The sequence below is a fragment of the Mya arenaria genome, chromosome 2 (assembly GCF_026914265.1).
Source record: "Mya arenaria isolate MELC-2E11 chromosome 2, ASM2691426v1".
NCBI lineage: Eukaryota > Metazoa > Mollusca > Bivalvia > Myida > Myidae > Mya > Mya arenaria.
The window spans coordinates 48,271,475-48,296,281 of NC_069123.1; the positions used below are offsets into that span (position 1 = coordinate 48,271,475).

Sequence of the window (24,807 nt, forward strand, 5' to 3'; positions counted from 1 at the left end):
GCAAGACAACATATGAAAGCAATTTAAGTGGTGACAGTTCAAGCAGGACAACATATGGAAGCAATTTACATGGTGACAGTTCTAGCAGGACAACATATGCAAGCAATTTAGGTGATAACAATTCTAGCAGGACAACATATGCAAGCAATTTAAGTGGTGACAGTTCAAGCAGGACAACATATGCAAGCAATATAAGTGGTGACAGTTCAAGCAGGACAACATATGCAAGCAATTTAAGTGGTGACATCACTTGCAGGTCAACATATGCAAGCAATTTAAGTGTCGACAGCGTTCTAGCAAGACAAGAGATGAAAGCGATTTAAGTGGTGATAGTTCAAGCAGGACAACATATGCAAGCATTTTAAGTGGCGACATCACTTGCAGGACAACAGATGCAAGCAATTTAGGTGGTGACAGTTCAATCAGAACTACATATGCAAGCAATTTAAGTGGTGACAGCACTAGCAGGACAACATATGCAAGCAATTAATTTAAGTGGTGACAGTTCAAGCAGGACAACATATGAGAGCAATTTAAGTGGTGACAGCACTAGCAGGACAACATATGCAATCAATTAAAGTGGTGACATTTCAAGGAGGACAACAGATGCAAGCAATTAAAGTGGTGACAGTTCTAGCAGCACTAGCAGGACAACATATGCAAGCAATTTAAGTGGTGACAGTTCTAGCAGCACTAGCAGGACAACATATGCAAGCAATTTAAGTGGTGACAGCACTAGCAGTACAACATATGCAAGCAATTAATTTAAGTGGTGACAATTCTAGCAGGACAACATATGAGAGCAATTTAAGTGGTGACAGCACTAGCAGGACAACATATGCAAGCAATTTAAGTGGTGACAGTTCTAGCAGCACTAGCAGGACAACATGTGCAAGCAATTTAAGTGGTGCCAGTTCTAGCAGCACTAGCAGGACAACATATGCAAGCAATTTAAGTGGTGACAGTTCTAGCAGCACTAGCAGGACAACATATGCAAGCAATTTAAGTGGTGCCAGTTCTAGCAGCACTAGCAGGACAACATATGCAAGCAATTTAAGTGGTGACAGTTCTAGCAGCACTAGCAGGACAACATATGCAAGCAATTTAAGTGGTGACAGCACTAGCAGGACAACATATGCAAGCAATTTAAGTGGTGACAGCACTAGCAGGACAACATATGAAAGCAATTTAAGTGGCGACAGTTCTAGCAGCACAACAGATGCAAGCAATTTAAGTGGTGACAGCACTAGCAGGACAACAGATGCAAGCAATTTAAGTGGTGACAGCACTAGCAGGAAAACATATGCAAGCAATTCAAGTGGTGACAGTTCTAGCAGCACTAGCAAGACAACATATGCAAGCAATTTAAGTGGTGACAATTCTAGCAGGACAACATATGCAAGCAATTTAAGTGGTGATAGTTCAAGCAGGACAACATATGCAAGCAATTTCAGTGGTGACAGTTCTAGCAGGACAACATATGAAAGCAATTTAAGTGGTGACAGCACTAGCAGGACAACAGATGGAAGCAATGTAAGTGCTGACAGTTCTAGCAGCACTAGCAGGACAACAGATCAAAGCAATTTAAGTGGTGACAGTTCAACCTGGACAACAGATGCAAACAATTTAAGATGTGACAGCTCAAGCAGGGCAACATATGAAAGCAATTTAAGTGGTGACAGTTCTAGCAGGACAACATATGCAAGCAATTTAAGTGGTGACAGCACTAGCAGGACAACAGATGGAAGCAATGTAAGTGCTGACAGTTCTAGCAGCACTAGCAGGACAACAGATCAAAGCAATTTAAGTGGTGACAGTTCAACCTGGACAACAGATGCAAGCAATTTAAGATGTGACAGCTTAAGCAGGACAACATATGAAAGCAATTTTAGTGGTGACAGTTCTAGCAGTACAACATATGCAAGCAATTTAAGATGTGACAGTTCAAGCAGGACAACATATGCAAGCAAGTTAAGTGGTGACAGTTCAAGCAGGACAACAGATGCAAGCAATTTAAGTGGTGACAGTTCAAGCAGGACAACATATGCAAGCAATTTAAGTGGTGACAGCACTAGCAGGACAACAGATCAAAGCAATTTAAGTGGTGACAGTTCAAGCAGGACAACATATGAAAGCAATTTAAGTGGTTACATCACTAGCAGGACAACATATGCAAGCAATTTAAGTGGTGACATTTCAAGGAGGACAACAGATGCAAGCAATTAAAGCGGTGACAGTTGTAGCAGGACAACATAGCATGCGCGGCAAGCAATTTAAGTGGTGACAGCACTAGCAGGACAAAAGATGCAAGCAATTTAAGTGGTGACAGCACTAGCAGGACAACATATGCAAGCAATTAAAGCGGTGACAGTTGTAGCAGGACAACATAGCATGCGCGGCAAGCAATTTAAGTGGTGACAGCACTAGCAGGACAACAGATGCAAGCAATTTAAGTGGTGACAGCACTAGCAGGACAACATATGCAAGCAATTAAAGCGGTGACAGTTGTAGCAGGACAACATAGCATGCGCGGCAAGCAATTTAAGTGGTGACAGCACTAGCAGGACAACAGATGCAAGCAATTTAAGTGGTGACAGCACTAGCAGGACAACAGATGCAAGCAATTAAAGCGGTGACAGTTGTAGCAGGACAACATAGCATGCGCGGCAAGCAATTTAAGTGGTGACAGTTCTAGCAGGACAGCATTTGCAAGCAATTTAGGTGGTGACAGTTCTAGCAGGATAATGGATGCAAGCAATTTAAGTGGTGACCATTCTATTGGTTACAGTTCTTGCAGGACAACCAACGTATAGTTTTGGTAGCACGAAAAACGATTGCATCACCTGTTAAATCAGGTGGCTGCTATATGTGTTGCCTTTATTGTAAATACTCGTTTAGAAGTGTAACCGTTGTAATGGTCATGTAAGAGCTGTTTGTCTATTGTCATGTTACATTTGCACACTCAAGAAACCACGATTCCCCATTCTAGCGTGAACAACAACAGAAAAGTGTAGACATGATGTATACTAACAAGAGAGTGAAAGCATGTAGCGGCAATTGGCAGCCCGGTAGCCTGGCGCTCATTCGGGCACGATTACCTCGGGCGGTATCAGCCGCTTTATCTAATGGACACATCTGTTGTTTAACGCTTCAAACGCCTCAGACATACGCTGTACGCAATCCATTCAATAAAACAACTGGTTGTGCTCATCTTGATAAACTGTTAAATTAATAGTTAGGATTTGATGCACAATTGCTTCTGAATAGCTTCAACATACATTTAAGATCTGGACTTCGAATATTGAGATGTACTCGTAAAATTAAGTAATAGTTCTGACAAGTAATATTTGTGCAGTCATTAACCACAGTCTTTACTTAGAAATGGTGTACATTTTGTTTGTCACGTAACAATTAGGTAGAGGAAATATAAATTCAGCGACAGCCAAATGTGGATCTCAGAGTTTCTCCTACAATGGTACTGTGCAAACGGTTGGGATGCTCACTACTACGACGTCTGCTATAGTTGGCTATGCAGCAACTTTTTGTAATATTTGTGATAAGTTCGATTGTGTTTGTTTCAGTTATCATTGCGCGCCCAATAATGTTAAATATTGAATCCGCTCACAATACAATTTTGTCGTCTGCTTTGAAAAAAGCGGAGGACAAGGATGTTAAATTATCAGACAATAATGGCAATTTTCATCGTGGCGGGCACAGTAACGCTTATGGGAATTTATCCGTGACTCCGGAGTTTATGATGGAATTATATGAAAAAATGTCAAAATCTAATTTCCTCTCAAGAGAGGCGGATACCATACGGAGCTTCAAAAATATTCCAATTACAGGTATGTATATTGTAATTTCTTTTCTGATGATTTAAACATTTTCATTCATTTTCATCCTTGTTACAGTAATAGTAAAGTTTTATTTCTGGTAAACGCTCATATGTAAAATGGCATTTTTCGAACTGTTTGGGTGCTGATTATCAATATATAAACCAAGGGATAAAATATAGAATTACGTGTAGTTTTGAAGTGTTTAGTTTTGCTCTTAAAAAAAACAAGAAATACATGTATATATGGTTAATTTAACACAAAATAATCATTGGGTGCGGGTCGTAGCACCATTTAGAATTCCGCTAAGAAATTTAATGTTTGAAATGATACTAGTTTTATATATGGGGTAACCAGGCTGTTTGATAATGAAATTCCAAATAAAAAATTGCTGTAGAATAGTTATAAAACGTTACAATCATTTCAATATCAAAATGTGAAGCATTATGTGTGCGCATTCAGGACGGGATATCAATAGTAATTCTATCTTGTAAAACATTACCTTTCATTATCTTAGATTTTATTTGATTGAAACATTTTTATACAAGAAGGAAGTTCAGCTGATTAAGACGACAATCATAATTCAAAGACGTAAAGAAACAAACAAAAAACTATGATATTTAAGTACATTAGATATGCTTAAACTCTTCGCAAACGATACTGAAAAAGTCGGTCTTAATAAAATCAAAGCGCTTAAAGCGTTGAAGGGCTTTCGATCTGATACGTTTTGTGCGTATAGTCTTGTTATTGTAAAACAAATTAACATAAACATCTAAAGATGTATAAAAATGCTCATGAATTATCTTCGCAAATACATAGACTTGTATGCTGAAACTCAATTAAATCAAATACCCATTTAAAAAGTATGGAATATTACGCAATTGCAGTTGCATATGACACCTTACCTGGAACTTTGGTTTCACAAACAATGCACTGAGACGGATAAAGCATTTATGCATTTTTAAGTAAAATCTGCTCTACACAAGATGACGGAGTCGTATTTGATTTACTCAAAAAATGCATTGTACATGTTAATAAAGTTAATGTTTAAGGTATCTTTCTACAATGACAGGACCCTCGTGCAATATCCCTCTGGATCGAAACACCCACATACTGGCCTGCATGTATGTATTGATGTATCTAAATAATGCCCTCAACCAGTCACTGGTGGACAAAATGAACAGACTTATAAATATGAAACATGCTCAAGACTCTGTGCTAAAAATACTGAGAACTTCATACACTTTTCATTCAACGGTATTACATGACTATCTCACAAATCGCAGAAGACCGAAAGCCTGTCAGCGCTTTAAGCTCTTTGATTTTAACTGTGTATAAGTGTATACATGTAATATGCATTTAGTAATGGTTAAAGGTTGTAAGTATGTATTTATACAACTACATGCTTTGATGCGACATGTTCGCATAACCATTTATTTTGTGTAAATACAAACTTACATACATACTAACAATAGTAATCAAATTTGTCAAGTAAGAGTTGATTTAAGACTATTTTTAACATAGAAACTATATTGTTATATGAATTATAAACAAAAAAGCTGATTATCGGATAAAATGAAATATTTTGATATCTTACGCCAAATAAGCATTTAATTGCATCTTCAATCCGGTTCATGTTTTTATCGGGTTTTACCGAGTATTCTGCTTTTTAGAGTGCATTTTCTAAATTGTCGATATAAAAAATAGCGTTTTTTACGTAGATAAGGCTTTTAAATTAAGGAAAAGTTTACAAAGATATACCACCTTTATTTGTCAGTTTTTTTGTTATTAATGTTGCGTTACATTGTCATTTTATGAATTGGTAAATTTATTCTTTGGGTTGCATGTATTGAAGATTGATATTTTTGTCTTTGAAATATGTTATGTATAATGTGTAAAAAGTACTTTACTCAGATTTCTATGTTGCACTATGTTGGCACTGTATGTAATAATATAGGTATATGAACACCTTCTCCGTATATGATGTCGACTTGCACCTTTAAGTATTACGTTGTCTCTAATTATGTCCTTCGTTACCTGTAAAAACTTCCGTAAAATTTAAATAATCCATATCCTATGTCATTTGTAAATGTTTATTCGTGTATTTTGTTTCCTCACGGGCCGTGTGGCTTACTAAACAAAATATATTCTTCTAATATTGTAATTGCGTAATTATGCAAAAAAAGCTGCTTACTCAAAAGATATTAACCGCACAACATAATTATAATGAATACTCGTGACATGGCTACTTTTAGCAAGCTACTCATGCAGAACGCAGCTCTCCGTAGCTGTTACAGCAGACTGGTAATGTAAATTAGGATGCTTGACCACCGCATTTCTAACAGCGCTATGGTTGATATGCCCGTGCAGGCATTAATTTGTCAAATGTTAAAAATGTTATGACGATCTGCCGATGGTATATTCCGATTTACAGTTATAACAGTATGCAGGCCTAGCGGCCTACGACCTAAAATGATGGAATCGTTCTTGCATTATGTATTTTTATGATTAATTTTGTAATCCAATTTTAGCTCGAGAGGGTCCCAGTCAAACACCCGTGCAGCGCCATGTGAACAGCCACGTACATTCCCTCGTGTTTGACATTTCCGCCCTAGACCGGAAGGAGCGCGTGAACAGGGCGGAACTGCGCCTCTTCACGCTCATTCGGCCCGATCGCCGCTCATATATCGGCGTTAGTCGAGAGGTCGCCATTTACGAACTTATGGACTTTGGTGCAAGCACCAACAGTGGTAGAGAGCTGAAATATATCAAATTGACTTCAAGGTACATATACAACTCAGTTGACAACGCGTGGGAAAGTTTTGACGTGACTGACTCTGTGAAGAGATCGGTCCAAATGGGATCAACTTTAGAACGATTGGAAGTGCGAATACAAAGTGTTTTCTATGATTTATTCAATGACAACATGGATATTAATTCAGATCCAAACGACACGAGACAGCCAGTGCTTATTGTTTACTCGACTGATCCATCCAAATCTCACAAACATAGGAATAATCGCCATGACTTTCTTGTTCACGAAATTGCGTCAAATGGTGGTGACACTGCGTCAACGCATTTGGAAGACGAGTATGATGAAGACATATACGACGATGACGACGACAACTCTCGAAATAAACGCAGTAGGCGGCGGGACTGCGCAAGATGGCCGATGTACGTGAACTTCGAGGATCTCAGGATGCACGATATGGTTATCGCACCCCGAGGATACAAGGTCCGAACCGGAATTTCTCTTTTTCTTGAACTAACAAGTTATATTTCTACTTATATTTGTTGCATACAAACCACCATACAGTAGACCACAAAGCTTGTGTCAAGCATTGATCTGATAAATTACGAGGATCGTTTTATAAGTATTGGTAGCAGTGGGCGTGACCGTTACAGGTTGTTGCATTGGCAGAAATGTTAACTTTAGTCCCTCCAAGTATTTCATTTTCGTATACACAAACTTTTTAAGCCATGAAATTCGGTCCGGAAATTTCTTTGCAAACTCTTCCTTTAGTATACTTTATATACACTAGTATAAGGCATTTCCAAATATCACAGCGTGTCTCAAAACGATATCCGAGTTGACACGACTTGATGTGGGGATCCAACCAGAAGTCACAACGCGAGAAGGCTGTGTTGTATGTATGGCGAAGGTTGCAAAATTTGGAGACTGCTGTTGGAAATATTCGAGTACACAGCGATGCGCAGGCCCCTCATCGTGCAACAAATTGTGTGCTACAATCCAGTCACCGTAATAAAATAGAGCGTACATGACCCGCATGTTACGCCTGCTGCGCTAAGCTATCACATGTAGCTCACTTCATTTTGTTATTTTTCTTTGCTGGCAGCCTTAAAAACAGAGCCATGTTTCGTCACTCGTGACAATTTCTCTAAACTGACGAAGGTGCTTTGTTTGAATTCAGAGATTAATGCCGTCGTCATTTCCACACGTGCCCGCTGGTTTGTGGTCAACAAATAAAATGCGGTTTTCAACACGCGCAGACCTTTAGTAGTTTTCCTTTAAAATAATATACAACTTTAACCGTTGAGGAATTCATCTCTGGCATGCCCCTTATCTCATTCACTGTAATACGGGCATCTTGCTCTTCAATGGATTTGACAGTATAAGAACCTTTGTCCGAGTCAGCCCAAATTGGCCAGTCGGGCCGCAGCTTATCTTTAACGCTCTTTCTTCTTTCCCCATCTTGCAACAGTAAGGTGCGGAAGAAATTTACCCCATACTCATTTTTGAACTTTGTTTTAATTTCGTATGCGCTGTTTCGCTCTTGCTCTTTCCACATTCAGTCAGTACATAATCAAAGCGCTTAAAGCGTTGAAAGGCTGACGTCCGGCTTCGTTTTGAGAGAGTGTAGTCATGTAATGACGAATGAAACGAAAAGTGTGTGAAGATTTCGCAGTTTGTCGGAGTAAATTCAGCACCGAGATTTGAGCCAGATGCACATGCATATTTATAAACCACTGATATAAATATGTTCATTTTAACCACAAGTGACATATGTTGAAGGAATATTAAGATATACCACTACAATGTCATTGAAGGATCCCTTAAAAATAAACTTCATTAACATGTCCTATGTATTTCGTTTGATGTATTTGGTGATTTATACAGTCTGTATTGAAAATACTAAACAAACATATTTTTATGAAACCAAAGTTTAAGATAAGGTTTCATGTGCAATTGAGTGTTATTCCATACTTTGGTAATTAAGTGTGTATTCCACATATTTAATGAGTATTTTAAGTGAATATTACTTTATTATTATTATCTTTAATGATTAACTTGTTTTCACATGTATGGTGTTTTGTTTTCGTTTTTGACTTGCGTCAATGTTTTAAATGACTTGATCAATTATTGACCCTGAAGTGATATTTGGATCGAATGACTGTAATTATCTTGATTTAGATGTCATCAAAATTGTTCTATCGTATCGCCGGTTTTAAATAATGTTAATCTGGTTATGATAGTATTAACTCGGCCATCAACAGTTGATTGCTTGAATCATACGCCGAGGTCTCCGTTTGGTTCCGAAAAAAAAAACGATCGGCCAATCACGGAATCATTTAAAATATCATAATAAACGTAATATTTAACAATATTTAAAAACACACACACACAACAACACACCGTTCTCATCAAATGAGTACATATCAAAACATGACACTTAAAATAACTCTTCAAAATCTTTTCATTTGACTTTTTTTATTTATTTGGTCAGCCTTTTTTAACTTGGTCAGCAGATTCCCTCTTTTTCTAAATTGTCAGCTATGTGGTCAACCTTTAAGTAAGTGTGCCACAATCGATGGCCAAGATTCTATTTTAAACCGATCGAAAAAAAATCTAGGTCTCCGCGAGTATTCCAAAATTCATGTATGCGGAATTGAGTATCCAATATTTATTTTGATACATTACGCGTTAATTTTTAAACTACTTGCGTACTCTGCTTTCATAATGCGTTTCGTTATTTGTTGATTTAATAAAAAAAAAATGCGATTTCTATAATTTTAATAGATAATAGTGGCAAACATGCAGTTTATTCGCACTTTTTTACCGCACATTTTAGAACAACCATTGCGGCACTATTTTAAAAGCTTTGCATTCAATTTGCAGCTCCCTAGCTTTTAGAGCAGATTGGTAAATTAGGTTTTTAACCACCGCAGTTCTAAACAGCGCTGGGGTCGATACACCCGTGCGCGCATTAATTTGTCAATTGTTTAAAGTGTTATAACGATCTGCCGATGGTAGAATTCGATTTACGGTTATAAAAATCTGCAGGCCTAGAAGAATACAGCCTAAAAATCAATACCCATTCCAGTGCTATGTTAAATATGAATATGCACGAGGAAACTGTGATTTTAAAGCTATGTTGCCACTACTTATTAAACGTTCCTCGAATAATTTGTATCTAAAATTGTTGTGTAGAATTTCTTTCCCTATAAATATATTTCTAAGCTGTTCTATTTTTTCTGCAGGCGTATCAGTGCGCGGGTAGGTGTTATGTGCCCCTGAACAATGACGCCACGATGCACGCGATCATACAGACCATGATGCACGAGGAGCACCCGCGAGAGTGGACATCCGCCTGCTGCGTTCCCATCAAGCTCGCGCCCATGTCGCTCCTCTACTACGACAAACGGGGCGTGGTCACATTTAAGCCTTCCTTTGACGATATGGTAGTTGAGAAATGCGCCTGTCGCTGATAGCAAGGCGCACCTGTTGGGTGTGTTGCTAGGAATCGCACGTTCCAAGTGACCTTAACGGAAATGACTAACCTGGAGATCAAATATGCCTGGCAGAACAAAAACAACATTATGTGATATCGTTTGTGATGTATACGTAAGCAGTAGTGACAAAGTGCTACGTGATACATTTCCCATCAAGACACGTGACAGTATTAGTGTTGTTATTGTTTGACCTCTGACTATTTTATTCAAAATGTAAGAAACATATTTGATCTATGCTATAAAGACTTAATCACAGTTTTGTTCTTTCTTTTGATACAACTTAGTGTTATGATGGATGTTTTCAATCTTAAAGTAATTCCAAAACGTCATGGGTGAAAGAAAAGAAGGCTCCTTATCAACTTAACTGATATTGTCAATGAATACAATCTTCAGGTAATTGGTTTATCTCTCGTTCACACGTCATGTAGTTTCACTAAAACGTTTAGACATAATTGAATTAAAATTACGGTAAAATCTAGAGAAAAATATGATGAATACATCGAAAAATGCTTGACTTTTATCAGAATCATTAGACAACGTAATTTTATGGTTATTTCAACATTAATATTAAAAATTAACATGAATGTACAGACTTCATATGAAGCTGATCGTGGCGCTGTTTACATGCAATTATCCGCTCACGTAATGTGCTTCTTAACGAAGGCTACACAACTATGTTTAATTGTAACGAGTATAATTTTTAACTATTAAACACCATTTTTTTTCACCTTTTTTATTTGTTCGTTTTTGTTAGAGCCATATTGTACATTACATTTAAAAATAAATAATATTGTTCCACAATAGTTACTGCATACAATGATACATATGTAGTACAATGATTTCATCTTTCTTTAACATACAACATGTAGACATATGTACAAAACATGAAATACATGCACTCATGAAATAAAGCATGAACAGAAATTTGGAAGTTGTCTCCATCAAAAACAAATATTATACAGTGCATTATTACATGTATTGTGTTCACCAATTATTGAATAGACACATGTTTACGTAGAGGCGTGGAACTCGGGAACGTTTTGGTTTTTATTAGGATGCCTTCCGGATCGTTTGAGATATGCGATACTTGTTTCGAAACAGTGAAACATACACAATAAGTGAAATTACATAACACATCTAAACGCTTTATATGTGCAGAAATACATGTTCAAATAGGTCAAATTCTAGTTTCATAGAAGCAGTTCTTGGAAGATTTCAGAAAATGACGTCATAAAAATTGTTTTATTTCAATTTTTCTGTTTAATATTTACATATTTCAAACAATTAATTTTGAATTAGAAGCGATCCATTGCCATTTGGATAATATTGTTCAGCAGAATATATGGCTCCATCTCAACTGGGACCAAATAACAAATTAATCCTACTCCCAGATTACAACCATGTCGTAACTTGACGTTCCATGGCGTCTGACGTACCTTGATATAGGCATAGAAAATAAGACGAAAGAGTTACTTTTCAGATCAAATGATACATCACAAATCACATTGATTGATTTTAACAGGCACTTATATTTCTTTTAATCGAAAGGAAATATCCATAACTGGCCAAGATCTACATGAACTCATGTCGGTGATATAAATCCCTACTGGTAAACAGTAGATCGTTCTATGCAATTATTTTTATCACCACGCTGTTGACACAATGGCAGTCCAAAAAGGAACCTTTATACACATTTGTATTAAATCAATATATAAAACTAATATGGATAAAAATAGTATCCGTCTTGAAGACAGAAAACAATATATTATATAAAAATAAAACAACAACAAAACAGAGATAAATCTTTGGCATTGCAATGCAACTGGCGCAACATTCCACATTCTGTAACAATATCATGAACTACCTGATAACAAACAGGCAATAAAGCGAACCGTTCCAACATTTTGTCTTTTTACATAAACTGCCATTCTGCTGCTAAATAGGTAAGAAAAACTTAAAATGTTGAAAAAAGATCCTAAAAGTGAACAAAATTGTTAACAGCTCCGTTGTTAACTTGCAAAGATGAAATATGTCTCAGACCTTGTCAGAAATACTGCAGATCGCAAGTGAAAGTTCTAGAGCAAAACATACTTCAAAGTGAACAACACTGATGTTAACAAAGATGACATTAACAACTCATAAAACTTGAACAAAGTTCTGGCCCCATGTTTCTAATTTGGAAACCAATGGATTAGTAGTTATAATTTTACTAATTCCATGCTTAGAGATATCCATATTGTTTAATTATTTAAACATGTTTAAGTTAAGTACTGTTCAGTGTTAGAAAGCATGAATAAGATACAGTGCATGTACATCCTGAAATATATTTGAGGCACAACCGGCAATTTAAGGTCTTGTTGACAAAATTTGACTTTTTGACATTTTTGTATTAAATGATAGACAAGTATTTCACCACCCATGCTATATGTAAATACATGTTATCTTTCTTTTTCATTTTCACCACCCTATGGCCATGTGTCCATAAAATATTTGAAATCAGGGTGTTGCTTATGCAATTAAACATTGATTCCACACAATTTTCAAATTATTTACGTATTTTTATGCCAACAATACCTACATTGTATGACTGCAGGATGTGGATCTTTCACATTGATTTATAAAAAAGATTGCAGCCATGTTACGAGATTATTTACATGAAACTTGTGTTGTTCACATTGTCTAGTTTATTCACGAGATATATTATTAAAACACAACAATAAGTTATCTATCACATAACAACCCAATGTTCCCATGCCATATCTACATCCGGAAACCACCATTTTTACTACTGGGACTTCCTGGTTTGTCTTCCTCCTCCGAATCGGAAGACTCGAATGCCAAGTTAGATTGCGGTTTTTGAGCAAGTCTCCTGTCAGGCTCTTGTGCAAGTTTTGATACTGGTCGTGGTTCGACACCCCCCGCAAGCCTTGGTAGACGTCGTCCGGGGACAGGAGAGGCGTTGACAGCTGTGGCCCCCGCAAGTTTGCCATTGATGATGGTGATACTCTCCAGTTGGTCCTCGAACGAGCCATGCTTCTCAGCCTCTGTTGTGGGTACATAACAAGTGTAAGTGAAACACATCCTGTTACTATGAAATTATGAACCTTTGAAGAAATGTTTTAAGTTGTCTACTAACACACGAACATAAAGATATGCTTAAGATCTGAAGGTTCTAAAGACTGTGTTTTAACTCGACAACTCATCATAATACTTAACTGCTGTACTTAACGTATCAAAGTTATTTATATTTCATGAATGGAATGTACTGTTCAGTTCAGGCTTTCCGTTATTTATTTAAAATTAACATAATTATTTCTTCATAACTTGTTACTCAATGAATTTTCAAATGTTTTCTGTTCCTCTAATTTTAGATATCATTTCCAGAATGATGTCATTTAGATAAATCTGATACGATTTTCCAATTAATTATCAATTAATACTATTTTTACATTAATGATAAGCATGAAAGCAAGCGAAAAAAAATTGTTGTAAGTTTGCGATATAGCTCATCTCATGAACACCAAAAATAAATATTTCATTTGTGGCAGAGCCTATCATGAAATATAGATTTTGGTGATCATTCGGTGAAATGTATTGCTATCTTACACTGAAACAAACAATGCTTCTCTATAAAATCTACTTAAGAAATATTACACACCACTGAGTGCCATATGACATTATAAGGACCAGTCAGTCAGCAACCGAAAGTGTATATGGAGGACCGAGTTGTTAGCCGATGTCTATTCACCTTTCTGGGCTGACTGGCCAATCCTTATTATGTCATATGACCCAAAGTGGTGTGTTATGATCCTTATATTATACCAAATATTTTATATAACCAATATCATTTGTTATATTCTAAAGCGTGTTGATGTGTTTCATTCAACAAAGCAAATACTGTTCACTTTAGACAATTTTTGGCCGGTGTAAAAATGGCAAAGCATACTCAACAGCTTTATAATGTCAGCAGTACATGCAAGTAATTACTAGTTCTGCGCGCTACGTAGTATAGTGCAGAACTTTTGTCTTAACATTTTGGCGCGCAAATATTAGTGGTTAAATCGGGCGTAAAAGTCAGGTGACCAATCACTATTGGTTGGCGGTTTAGGCGGGATAATGTTCGTGACGATTAGTGCTACGATCGACAGCGGTCAACTTTTCAGGCCCAAGTATTGTTGTTTTACAACTAGATATGATTTTGTAAGAGAAATGTACAGATGTAATGTTGTCATAAAGCATGACATAATTATATTCGCATATTGTATGTGGTATGTTAAGTATATTATGCACGCAGTGATTCAGATTATGTTAATAGTCAAATCGTTCTTGAAATAGTTCTGAGTAGAATGTAGCATAATTTCTTGAATGGAGCGTGAAAACTTCTTTATGGTGTCATTTGAAGCAAGAAATAATTGATAAGGATTCTAAATGTTGCCACAAGACAAGGTTTCCATGATGCTGACAGACGACGGTCTTCAACAAAGGAGGTAATTGTGTGATGACAATAAAAAGGAGTTCCATATGGGTACTTGTTTTATTTTTGCCCGTGGGCAAGATTATAAGTATCTTCCATGACCGAGAGTGTTAGATAGGTTCATCCCGACCCGAGCTTAAGCTGTTTTGCACAAACGAGGTTTACCGAGATTCCGCAAAACACCCTGCGCAAGGGTTGGGATGAACCTATCTTACACGAGCGGCTATGGTAGATGCTTTTTCTCCCAATCAGTTAAACAAAATTCAGTAAAAACATATTTTTTGCTGGAACTCTTTCTGCGTAGTGAAATAAATGCATATGGATATGTGATCATTCGTGGTTGTCATGGATATACTAGCAGTGATTAAGATTATGTTAATGGGCAAATCGGTCTTTAAATAGTTCTGAGAAGAGAGAAGCATTATTTATGGAAAGGTGTGTGCAAACTTTTTTATGGTGACATTAGAAGCCAGAAATAATTAATAAGCATTCTAAATATTGTCACAAGACAAGGCTTCTATGATGCTTCAGACGACAGTCTTCAACAAGGGAGGTAATTACAATGTGACGGTTAAATGTTTGGATTTACTTACTAGTATCTGAAGTGAGAGAAAAGAATTTCTAGCATGGTCAAATTTTTGGATCTACTTATCTGAGGTGGGAGAAATAATGGGAACAGTATTTTACACTCTATTGTTGGGGCGAAGTTTATCTCTGGTTTTTAATCTGACCCATGATATCTTGCACATAGTTTTAGTTTAACAGAATGCTACATATGAAAGCAAATATTTCGTAAAAAACGATTTGACTTGATCTTGTGTATTGCTGTAACGATGTTGTATTTGCTATACCAGTGAACTGCTCACGCTGTATCAAGCAATAAATCGCATGCCCTGACCCGGCAAAGGTATTTGTTATTGTAATAGAAGTGTTCAAACTTATGTTTTTGGCGAGGTCCAGCCTGGCCACAAATATATGATATGGGCTGCTGACTCATATAACTGGATTAAAAAAAATATATATACAGTGATATACGAACTGATATACTTTATATACAAGAAACGCCGCAATGAAACGAAACCAGGTTTTTAATGATTGACAGAAGAACTTCAGCCTGTGTCTGTTTTTCTATTTTTAGTAACCGTGACCTTGACCCTAGGGACCCCAAATGCAATCCATTGAAAGGTATCCATAAACTCTTCCTTTATACCAAGTTGGGTCAGGATATGTCAACCCTAACTTAAGTTATTCAGTTTCAACCATATTTCTATTTTTAGTAACAGTGACCTTGACCTTGAACCTAGGGACCCCAAACGCAATCCCATGAAAGGTATCCATAAACGCTTCCTTTATATCTGGTTTAGTCAAGATATGTAGACCCTGTCTAAAATTATTCAGTTTCGACTGTTTTTCTATTTTTAGTAACAGTGACCTTGACCTTGAATCTAGCGACCCCAAAACGCAATCCCATGAAAGTATCCATAAACTCATACTATAGACCAAGTTTGGTGAAGATATGTCAACCCTAACTAAAGATATTCAGTTTGAACCATTTTTCTATTTTTAGTAATAATGACCTTGACCCTAGGGACCCCAAATGCATTCCCATGAAAGGTATCCATAAACTCTTCCTACAGACCAAGTTTGGTCAAGATATGTCAAAACTAACTAAAATTATTCAGTTTCAACTGTTTTTCAATTTTTAGTAACAGTGACCTTGACCTTGACCCTAGGGACCCCAAACCCAATCCCATGAAATGTTTCTATAAACTCTTCTTGTACACCAGGTTTAGTCAAGATATGTCAAAATAAATAAAGTTATTTAGTTTCAACCATTTTTCTATTTTAAGTAACAGTGACCTTGACCTTGAACCTAGGGACCCCCATCGCAATCCCATGAAAGGTATCCATAAACTCTTTCTATAGACCAAGTTTGGTGAAGATATGTCAACCCTTACTAAAGTTATTCAGTTTCAACTGTTTTTCTATTTTTAGTAACAGTCACCATGACCTTGAACCTAGGGACCCCAAACAAAATCCCATGAAAGGTCTCCATAAACTCTTCCTATAGACCAAGTTTAGTCAAGATCTGTCATTCCTAACTGAAGTTATTCAGTTTCAACCGTTTTTCCATTTTTAGTAACAGTAACCTTGACCTTGACCCTAGGGACCTCAAACACAATCCCATGAAAGGTATCTATAAACTCTTCCTGTTGACTAAGTTTGGTCAAGATATGTCAACCCTTACTAAAGTTATTCAGTTTCAACTGTTTTTCTATTTTAAGTAACAGTGACCTTGACCTTGACCCTAGGGACCCCAAACGCAATCCCATGAAAGGTCTCTATACACTCTGCTTATAGACCAAATTTAGTCAAGATATGTCATCCCTAACTAAAGTTATTCAGTTTCAACCATTTTCTATTTTTAGTTACAGTGACCTTGACCTTGACTCAAGGGACCCCAAACGCAATCCCATGAAAGGTCTCCATAAACTCTTTCTATAGACCAAGTTTAGTCAAGGTATGTCATCCCTAACTAAAGTAATTCAGTTTCAACCGTTTTTCTATTTTTAGTAACAGTGACCTTGACCTTGACCCTAGGGACCCCAAATGCAATCCCATGAAAGGTACCAATAAACTCTTTCTATAGACCAAGTTTGGTCAAGATATGTCACCCCTTACTAAAGTTATTCAGTTTCATAGGTGAGTTTGACGCCGCCCGGCTGCCCGACTATGTGAAAACCTGGTTAATAAACAAAGGAGAGACACTTTTATGCAAGGTAAAACATTTCTGTATAAAGCCTACCCTTGATTTTCCTGATGGAGTCCTCTATGGAGTCGCCATATATGATGTCCTTCACATCAGCATTGTTAAGCTCTTTGATGATGGATTTCTGAGGAAGAAAGTGATTCAAAAAATTGCATTTTCATTCAAACACAAAAGTTTTACAGTTATCATATGAAATATGATATTTTCATATTCTTGACACTAATTTAAAAACATTCTATATAGTACCTTCACTCCTGCCATTGAAAAGTGGACATCTTTTCTCTTGAAGTCTGCTATTATTTCTATAAGGCCCTGAAACATTAAAAAAGTATTTATATGTTATTTTAAGTAGTTTTTCCCTTAAATGTCTTCAAAGAACCAATAGAGCTGGAATACAGGAATTTGTCCAAGTATCCAAATAGCATCTATGAGTGATCCACACTAGGAGTATAAGGTAAATGGAACCATACTGAAAATCTATCCAGAAATAGAAACTTTCAGAGATGATTTAATTATGAAAATTGTCACATGATGTACTGATAGGTATAAGCGCATGAAATAAGAGAATAACCGACCTGAGAATGTTCTGCAGCAAGTATAAGAAACAAAGCATAAATCACTGCTTCAACAATATTCTGACTTGACCCGCAATGCTGTCATGGAAATATCATTTAAATGAATTTATAAAGCCCTTTTGACTGGTACAATAATTTAAACCAGAAGCTCAATATGACTTTTGTTAGCTGTACCATGATGGTTGTGTAGTCCAGACCGGACGTGAGATGTTGACAGTCAAGGATCACAGACAGTGGAACTCCCTCATCCTCATCTATAACAACAACAGAAATTCAACTCAACTAAAATATTCAAGTCAAAATCAGAATTTGTTACAGTTTATTTCGCACCTTATTTCTCATAGATATATGACAAACAAGAACCACAAGAAAGTACAACTTTTTACTCTTTTTTTTTCGTTATAAGATTAAACATAATTGGACCTACTTTTGTACATGTACTGTGTGACCTTGTTCTGTAGGTACTCAACAGAAGGATAACGTATAGACTGGTTGAACGTGATTACCACATAGTCCAGGTACTGCACCTAAAACGAGAAACCATTCTGCATAAAAAATTATCCTGCAATTTAAATTCTAAATCATTAAATCAAATGATATCATACATGTTACTGTGTGCCTTCTAGATAAATTAAGTTTGAATCTTATCTTTTACATGGTTACAGATTATTAATGTCAGACTGGATCTGGAGGATTCGTACCATAACATTGTATATAATGAATTACTTCACAAATATTTACACCTCAACTTCCATTCCTTAAATGAACGTCATTTCGGCAATTGCGTTCATCAATCGATGAACGCAACATCTTCGGATATGTTCGGATTGCAATTCATTGCATAACAATATACATGAAAAATATTTATCTTGTTATTGTTTGTATTGTGTCAGAAGGTCCCGTAAAATATAAATCAACATTTTAGAAAGTGTTAGTTTTTTTAAATTTTAAATGTGTAGTTGCCATAACTGTTTGAATTTTATGTTTAAAAGTGATTTCAAGTGGTTGATCTTTTCCCGCGATATTGTGACGTCATTTGAAAAAAATGCTTCCGGTTAGAGTCGGGTCGTTCTATTTACAGAATGGGTAGGAATGGGTTTACTGAAAAGTTTTTTTTAAATGAAATTAAGTTTTTTTAACAATTCTTGAATGAAATAATTAACTATTGGTGTAAATATAAGTAATGAATTGCGGGCTTGATGTCATTATCAGGGATATGAACGCAATTGGGCTGGTCAAAGTACTCGTGGAGTCCTTCAGACTCCACACACTTAGACCAGCCCAATTGCGTTCATACCCCGACAATGACATCAAGCCCGCAATTCATTCCTTAAATAAGATAAACACATAAATTGAGCATCCTCATTCAAAATTTCATGGTAAGTGATTTAGTCATTAGGCCATGCATAACCTACAAAGAACCAACTTTGAAAGTGTTTGTTAGTGCCGAATCATACAATATACCTACCTAGAACACAAGGTACCACATGTATAAAATTAACACAGAGAACCACATGTATTAATTAAACACATAGAACCACACATGTATAAAATTAACACAGTATAGAACTACATGTATAAAGTTAACACATTGTACTACATGTATAAAGAAAATCTCAATATAGTACCACATGTATAAAGCTATCAAATGTAATCATATTTAAAGCAAACACAGGCTTTTAAGAAAAACGACCTTAACTTTTTTATTTCAACAGTACATTCATAGTTAGTCCTCTCAATAAAATCAGACATATTCACAGGCAGAAGTAATTTTTAAGATTTATTATAATATGAAGCACCAGAACATGTTGACATTGTTATTGGAACATCCGTTGACACTTGAGTTTACAATCAGCATCAAATAGACCAACATTCCAGGTTAGTAACAACAAGGCTGCAAGCACACTATACCACAATAAATGTGATATATTGGAAGGAAACATTAACAGAACAAAATAATGATAACAGCAGTGTTGTTAGTCAAATCAGACAAGAAAATGAATTCCAAAGCATTGACGTTAAGCCGCACCAGTATGTCACTTCTGGTTCATGTACATATGGGTTCTAATAGGTGATTATTGTCAATCCTGAAAATTAGCTAGGGGTCTTTTTTATGCCCAAAGTCTTGTTAGAGGACTAAGACCCCTTTTCAAGTTGTTTCCAAATTCACTTATATTCATTTTTAAAAAAACTTCCTAATGTTTTTGGTACAAATGTCAGAGCAAAAAAACAAAAGCACAAATGTTTTAAGTTAAAGTCTTCAATGCTGATTTCAGGATTAATGGTGAACCCCTATATACAACAGTACAATACCCGGTCAAAGCCTTGCACACGTCTTGCAAGTGCCGAAGAATTTACAGACACCATACTCAGTGGAAAACTTCTGTATGCTTTTGTAAACTGGATTTATAAACAACAGCATGTTACTTCAGTTCAGAGTGGCCGCAGTCAACAAATCAATCAAAACATCAATCATTTTCACTGCTGTTGATTCAACATCATCTCCATAAAACAATCAGGAAGTGCTAGTACAGGGAAATATCCTAGATGTATATTCAAGTCAACTTATGAACAAATATATAGATTAAATGTTCTTCTAATGAATAGTGAGAGCTCAAATATATTGACACATTGCAAAACCCCAACACTTACTTAGCCAGGAGGCCATTTTATCAAGAAACATGTTTCTTTCCCCAGAAAAATGCAGAAAATACATCATAGGAATGAAACCAATCCTAGGAATCTTGATTCTGGGATGATTGCTAACAAGATATGTAACACATAGTATCACATGTATAAAGTGAACACATAGCACCACATGTATAAAGTTATCATAATAGTTACTCAGTGACTTAAGGTGATTCTGGGATGATTGCTGACATTAAATGTAAGAAGTGCCTTACGATGATTCTGGAAAGGTTGCTGACATTTAATTTAAGGGCCTTACTGTATTCTGGGATTGCTGACATTAAATGTAAGCGCCTTACGGTGGTTCTGGAATGATTGCTAGCATGATATGTTACATTTAAATGACTTACGGTGATCCTTGGTCTAGCGACAGGGTACAGCAGAATAAGCAGATGGACTCCAATACCAATCAGAATTCCATACTGAAATAACACATCATCGCATATTCAAAACATATTCAATCATATAGACATTGTTGGTTACAGTGCATTTTAAAAATATATAAAAGAATTTAAATACAATGAACAGAAACTCAAAATAAACTAATAGCTATATATTATAATACAATGCTTTATTCACTACTACTAGCTGCCATGCTGATGATTGGTACATGATTACATTACCTCAATACCGAGGCCAAAGGAGGTCAGAAATGTCACTGCCCAGGGAATGAGAGCCAGTTCTAAAAAGATCAATGGATTATTATGGTCAGGTTTTGCAATTACTACGGTACATGTACTTTGTCATTACTTAAATTATAAAATATATCATTTTCATGTGTGTTATTTTGATATATTTACATTCCCCTAATCTTTTGTGTAGAAAACCTTGACCTTCATTTCTAAAGCCCATTAGGTTTGTGACCTTGTTTATTTCAATTTTGTGCTCGGACTGGATTAGTGTGATGTCATTTCGCCCAAACTGATAATCAATTCTTTTTTTAAAACGGCAATTGTTGATAACGTCACTTCAACAATAAATACTCAGCCACAAAGATTTTATTGATTTTTAATGGTAATTAACAAATTGGAAAAGTAAGGACTGATCACATTTTTGCGCATAGTTGTAACTAGAAATGTGTCCATAGGACACGGATGCCCCCACTTCGGTTTTTTGTCACAGAAAATAAGCCATAATGATTTTTGAAGTATTTTTGGCAAAAAAGGGCCGTAACTCCTAAATGACTAAAGCGATTTCCATGACTATCAAACTTGATCAAGATATTATGGTCACAAACATGTGTTTAAAGTTTGGTGAGGATTGGACAAACAGTTTTCAAGAATTAGATCGGAAACAATCTTCGGGACGTATTTTTCAAGTCTTTTTTTGCAAATAAAGGGCCGTAACTCCTAAATGACAAAAGCGATTTCCATGGCTATCGAACTTGATCAAGATATTATGGTCACAATCATGTATGTAAAGTTTGGTGAGGATTGGACACATACTTTTCAAGAATTAGATTGGAAACATATATTTTTGAAGTATTTTTGGCAAAAAAGGGCCGTAACTCCTAAATGACTTAAGCGATTTCCATGACTATCGAACTTGATCAAGATATTATGGTCACAAACATGTGTTTAAAGTTTGGTGAGGATTGGACAAACGGTTTTCAAGAATTAGATCGGAAACAATCTTCGGGACGTACGTACGTACGTACGTACGGACAAGGGCAACCCTATATGCCGCCACTTTGTGGGGGCATAAAAACGCAGGAGGGCACATTTTCCAAGAAGTGCTAGCATGCTTCATGCAATGTCCTTGAGTGCCCTTCAGCCATCATACAGCATGAACGCATGAAAAAATGGCATCAATCTTTGAAGCTCATTTTTAACCAAAAGAAAATGATTGAAAATAAAAACTTATTTATCACTTATGTAAGTCACATATAATTACAACTTTTGAACTTTGGAAGGGAAGCTTACTTTCTATTTTCCAGAATTTCATGACAATCTCATAATCGACCATCTGTATGACTGCAGAAATGATAACAGCTGAGAGGGCGGACTTTGGGACATATTCAAACAGGGGAGTTAAAAAGGCCAGTGCCAGGATAATTATGCCCCCTGTCCACACTCCTGCCATTGGTGTTCGCACTCCGCTCTGGGAATTAACTGCAGTCCTGTAAAATATCCAGTATGATTTTAGCAAACTAAAATTAACACTAAATTGTTGGAATGACTGGTTCTAAACTCGCACAATGGACCGAATGAAAATAGTAAGACTGTTCGTCCGAGATAAAAACCCATGTGGCATAATATTTCAAAGAAATGCACCAAATATTGTATGTAATTGTAAACGGTTGTATGGTTAGTGATTCTTAAGTGAATATCCTAACAAAAAACACACACATTTTTTTATATTCAAAAGAAGTGAGCATTAAATATATATACAAAAGAAGTTATCGTTATATGTTATTTCCCGCAAGCTGACCTGGAGAAGCTGCCGGTGACAGGATATGCAGACACAAATGAGCTCATGATGTTGGCAGCACCTGGATAGAGACAATATATATATATATTTACTGATTGTTTCTTTATACGTCATTTTTATCTTACCGAAGCCAACTTCTTTAATCAATTTCACTTTGAACTATACTTGAATAGGAGTTCATGGCTGAATATACAAATAATCAGAGAACAAAATGTACACTGTGTTTCCTAATCCACTGGACCCAATTATTGTACAATGTTGTAAGTCCCTAACAACATGATAGAGCAAGACCACTTTTTTGTTTTGATTTAAATCCTGAAAAGAGTTTTGAGATGTTTAAAGAATATTATTTTATATATAATCAAGATAATCGATGTCTTGCTTAAAAAAATCTAATTTAAGCAAGTCATATCGCTAAATAAATATCGTACAGTAACAACACCTGTAGTGCTATTTCGAGAAAGTAGGACCATGCAATTTAAAATTTGTTAAAATTTGTACATGTGATTTTATTGTTAACATATCTGCCCTGTACAATTATATTTACCAACAGCAAGGAGTCCCTGTACTGTAGTATTATTTGACAATAACAAGGAGTGCCTGTACTGTAGTTATATTAACCAATAGCAAGAAGTCCCTGTACTGTAGTTATATTTACCAATAGCAAGGAGTTCCTGTACAGAAATTAAACTAACCAATAGCAAGAAGTCCCTGTACTGTAGTTATATTAACCAATAGCAAGAAGTCCTTGTACTGTAGTTATATTAACCAATAGCAAGAAGTCCTTGTACTGTAGTTATATTTACCAATAGCAAGAAGTCCCTGTACTGTAGTTATATTTACCAATAGCAAGGAGTCCCTGTACTGTAGTTACATTAACCAATAGCAAGGTGTCCCTGTACTGTAGTTATATTTACCAATAGCAAGGAGTGCCTGTACTGTAGTTACATTTACCAATAGCAAGGTGTCCCTGTACTGTAGTTATATTAACCAATAGCAAGAAGTCCCTGTACTGTAGTTATATTAACCAATAGCAAGAAGTCCCTGTACTGTAGTTATATTTACCAATAGCAAGAAGTCCCTGTACTGTAGTTATATTACCCAATAGCAAGGTGTCCCTGTACTGTAGTTATATTAACCAATAGCAAGAAGTCCCTGTACTGTAGTTATATTAACCAATAGCAAGAAGTCCCTGTACTGTAGTTATATTTACCAATAGCAAGAAGTCCCTGTACTGTAGTTATATTAACCAATAGCAAGGTGTCCCTGTACTGTAGTTATATTAACCAATAGCAAGGTGTCCCTGTACTGTAGTTATATTAACCAATAGCAAGAAGTCCCTGTACTGTAGTTATATTAACCAATAGCAAGAAGTCCTTGTACTGTAGTTATATTAACCAATAGCAAGGTGTCCCTGTACTGTAGTTATATTAACCAATAGCAAGAAGTCCTTGTACTGTAGTTATATTTACCAATAGCAAGGAGTCCCTGTACTGTAGTTATATTTACCAATAGCAAGGAGTCCCTGTACTGTAGTTACATTAACCAATAGCAAGGAGTGCCTGTACTGTAGTTATATTAACCAATAGCAAGAAGTCCCTGTACTGTAGTTACATTTACCAATAGCAAGGAGTTCCTGTACAGAAATTAAACTAACCAATAGCAAGGAGTCCTTGTACTGTAGTTATATTACCCAATAGCAAGGAGTTCCTGTACTGTAGTTATATTTACCAATAGCAAGGAGTTCCTGTACAGAAATTAAACTAACCAATAGCAAGAAGTCCC

General features: G+C 36.1%; 3 protein-coding genes across 8 annotated transcripts in view; 2 read left to right on the forward strand and 1 right to left on the reverse strand.

The window, feature by feature from the left end:
- Positions 1 to 750: 750 nt before the first annotated feature.
- LOC128215351 (uncharacterized protein DDB_G0271670-like) lies at positions 751 to 2,226 on the forward strand. The gene has a single exon (XM_052922044.1). The coding sequence runs from the start codon at positions 751 to 753 to the stop codon at positions 2,224 to 2,226; it is 1,476 nt and encodes a 491-aa protein (XP_052778004.1).
- A 1,014-nt stretch (positions 2,227 to 3,240) lies between these two features.
- LOC128207266 (bone morphogenetic protein 10-like) lies at positions 3,241 to 10,786 on the forward strand. The gene is made up of 3 exons (XM_052910098.1): positions 3,241 to 3,845; positions 6,365 to 7,068; positions 9,834 to 10,786. Exons 1-3 carry the CDS (start codon positions 3,530 to 3,532, stop codon positions 10,059 to 10,061), a joined length of 1,248 nt encoding a protein of 415 aa, XP_052766058.1. The 5' UTR covers positions 3,241 to 3,529; the 3' UTR covers positions 10,062 to 10,786.
- A 33-nt stretch (positions 10,787 to 10,819) lies between these two features.
- Positions 10,820 to 24,807, reverse strand: part of LOC128207230 (sodium-independent sulfate anion transporter-like) — a 37,710-nt gene continuing 23,722 nt past the window's right edge. For 3 of the 6 annotated variants that reach the window (XM_052910060.1, XM_052910069.1, XM_052910052.1), the window contains exons 11-20: positions 23,023 to 23,083; positions 22,515 to 22,711; positions 21,216 to 21,274; positions 20,943 to 21,014; positions 20,218 to 20,304; positions 18,332 to 18,431; positions 18,079 to 18,158; positions 17,576 to 17,641; positions 17,366 to 17,453; positions 10,820 to 13,129 (exon numbers count right to left, since the gene is read on the reverse strand). In XM_052910060.1, the coding sequence (XP_052766020.1) occupies positions 12,846 to 13,129; positions 17,366 to 17,453; positions 17,576 to 17,641; positions 18,079 to 18,158; positions 18,332 to 18,431; positions 20,218 to 20,304; positions 20,943 to 21,014; positions 21,216 to 21,274; positions 22,515 to 22,711; positions 23,023 to 23,083 (1,094 nt within the window). In that variant the 3' untranslated portion in view covers positions 10,820 to 12,845. The other 3 variants (XM_052910045.1, XM_052910085.1, XM_052910077.1) reach the window with 3 other exon arrangements.

Coding starts and splice junctions, on each gene's coding strand:
- LOC128207266 (XM_052910098.1), top strand. CDS start 3,530: ATGCAGCAACTTTTTGTAATATTTGTGATAAGTTCGATTGTGTTTGTT. Junction 3,846..6,364: donor CAAAAATATTCCAATTACAG/GTATGTATATTG, acceptor ATCCAATTTTAG/CTCGAGAGGGTCCCAGTCAA. Junction 7,069..9,833: donor TCGCACCCCGAGGATACAAG/GTCCGAACCGGA, acceptor TTTTTTCTGCAG/GCGTATCAGTGCGCGGGTAG.
- LOC128215351 (XM_052922044.1), top strand. CDS start 751: ATGCAAGCAATTAATTTAAGTGGTGACAATTCTAGCAGGACAACATAT.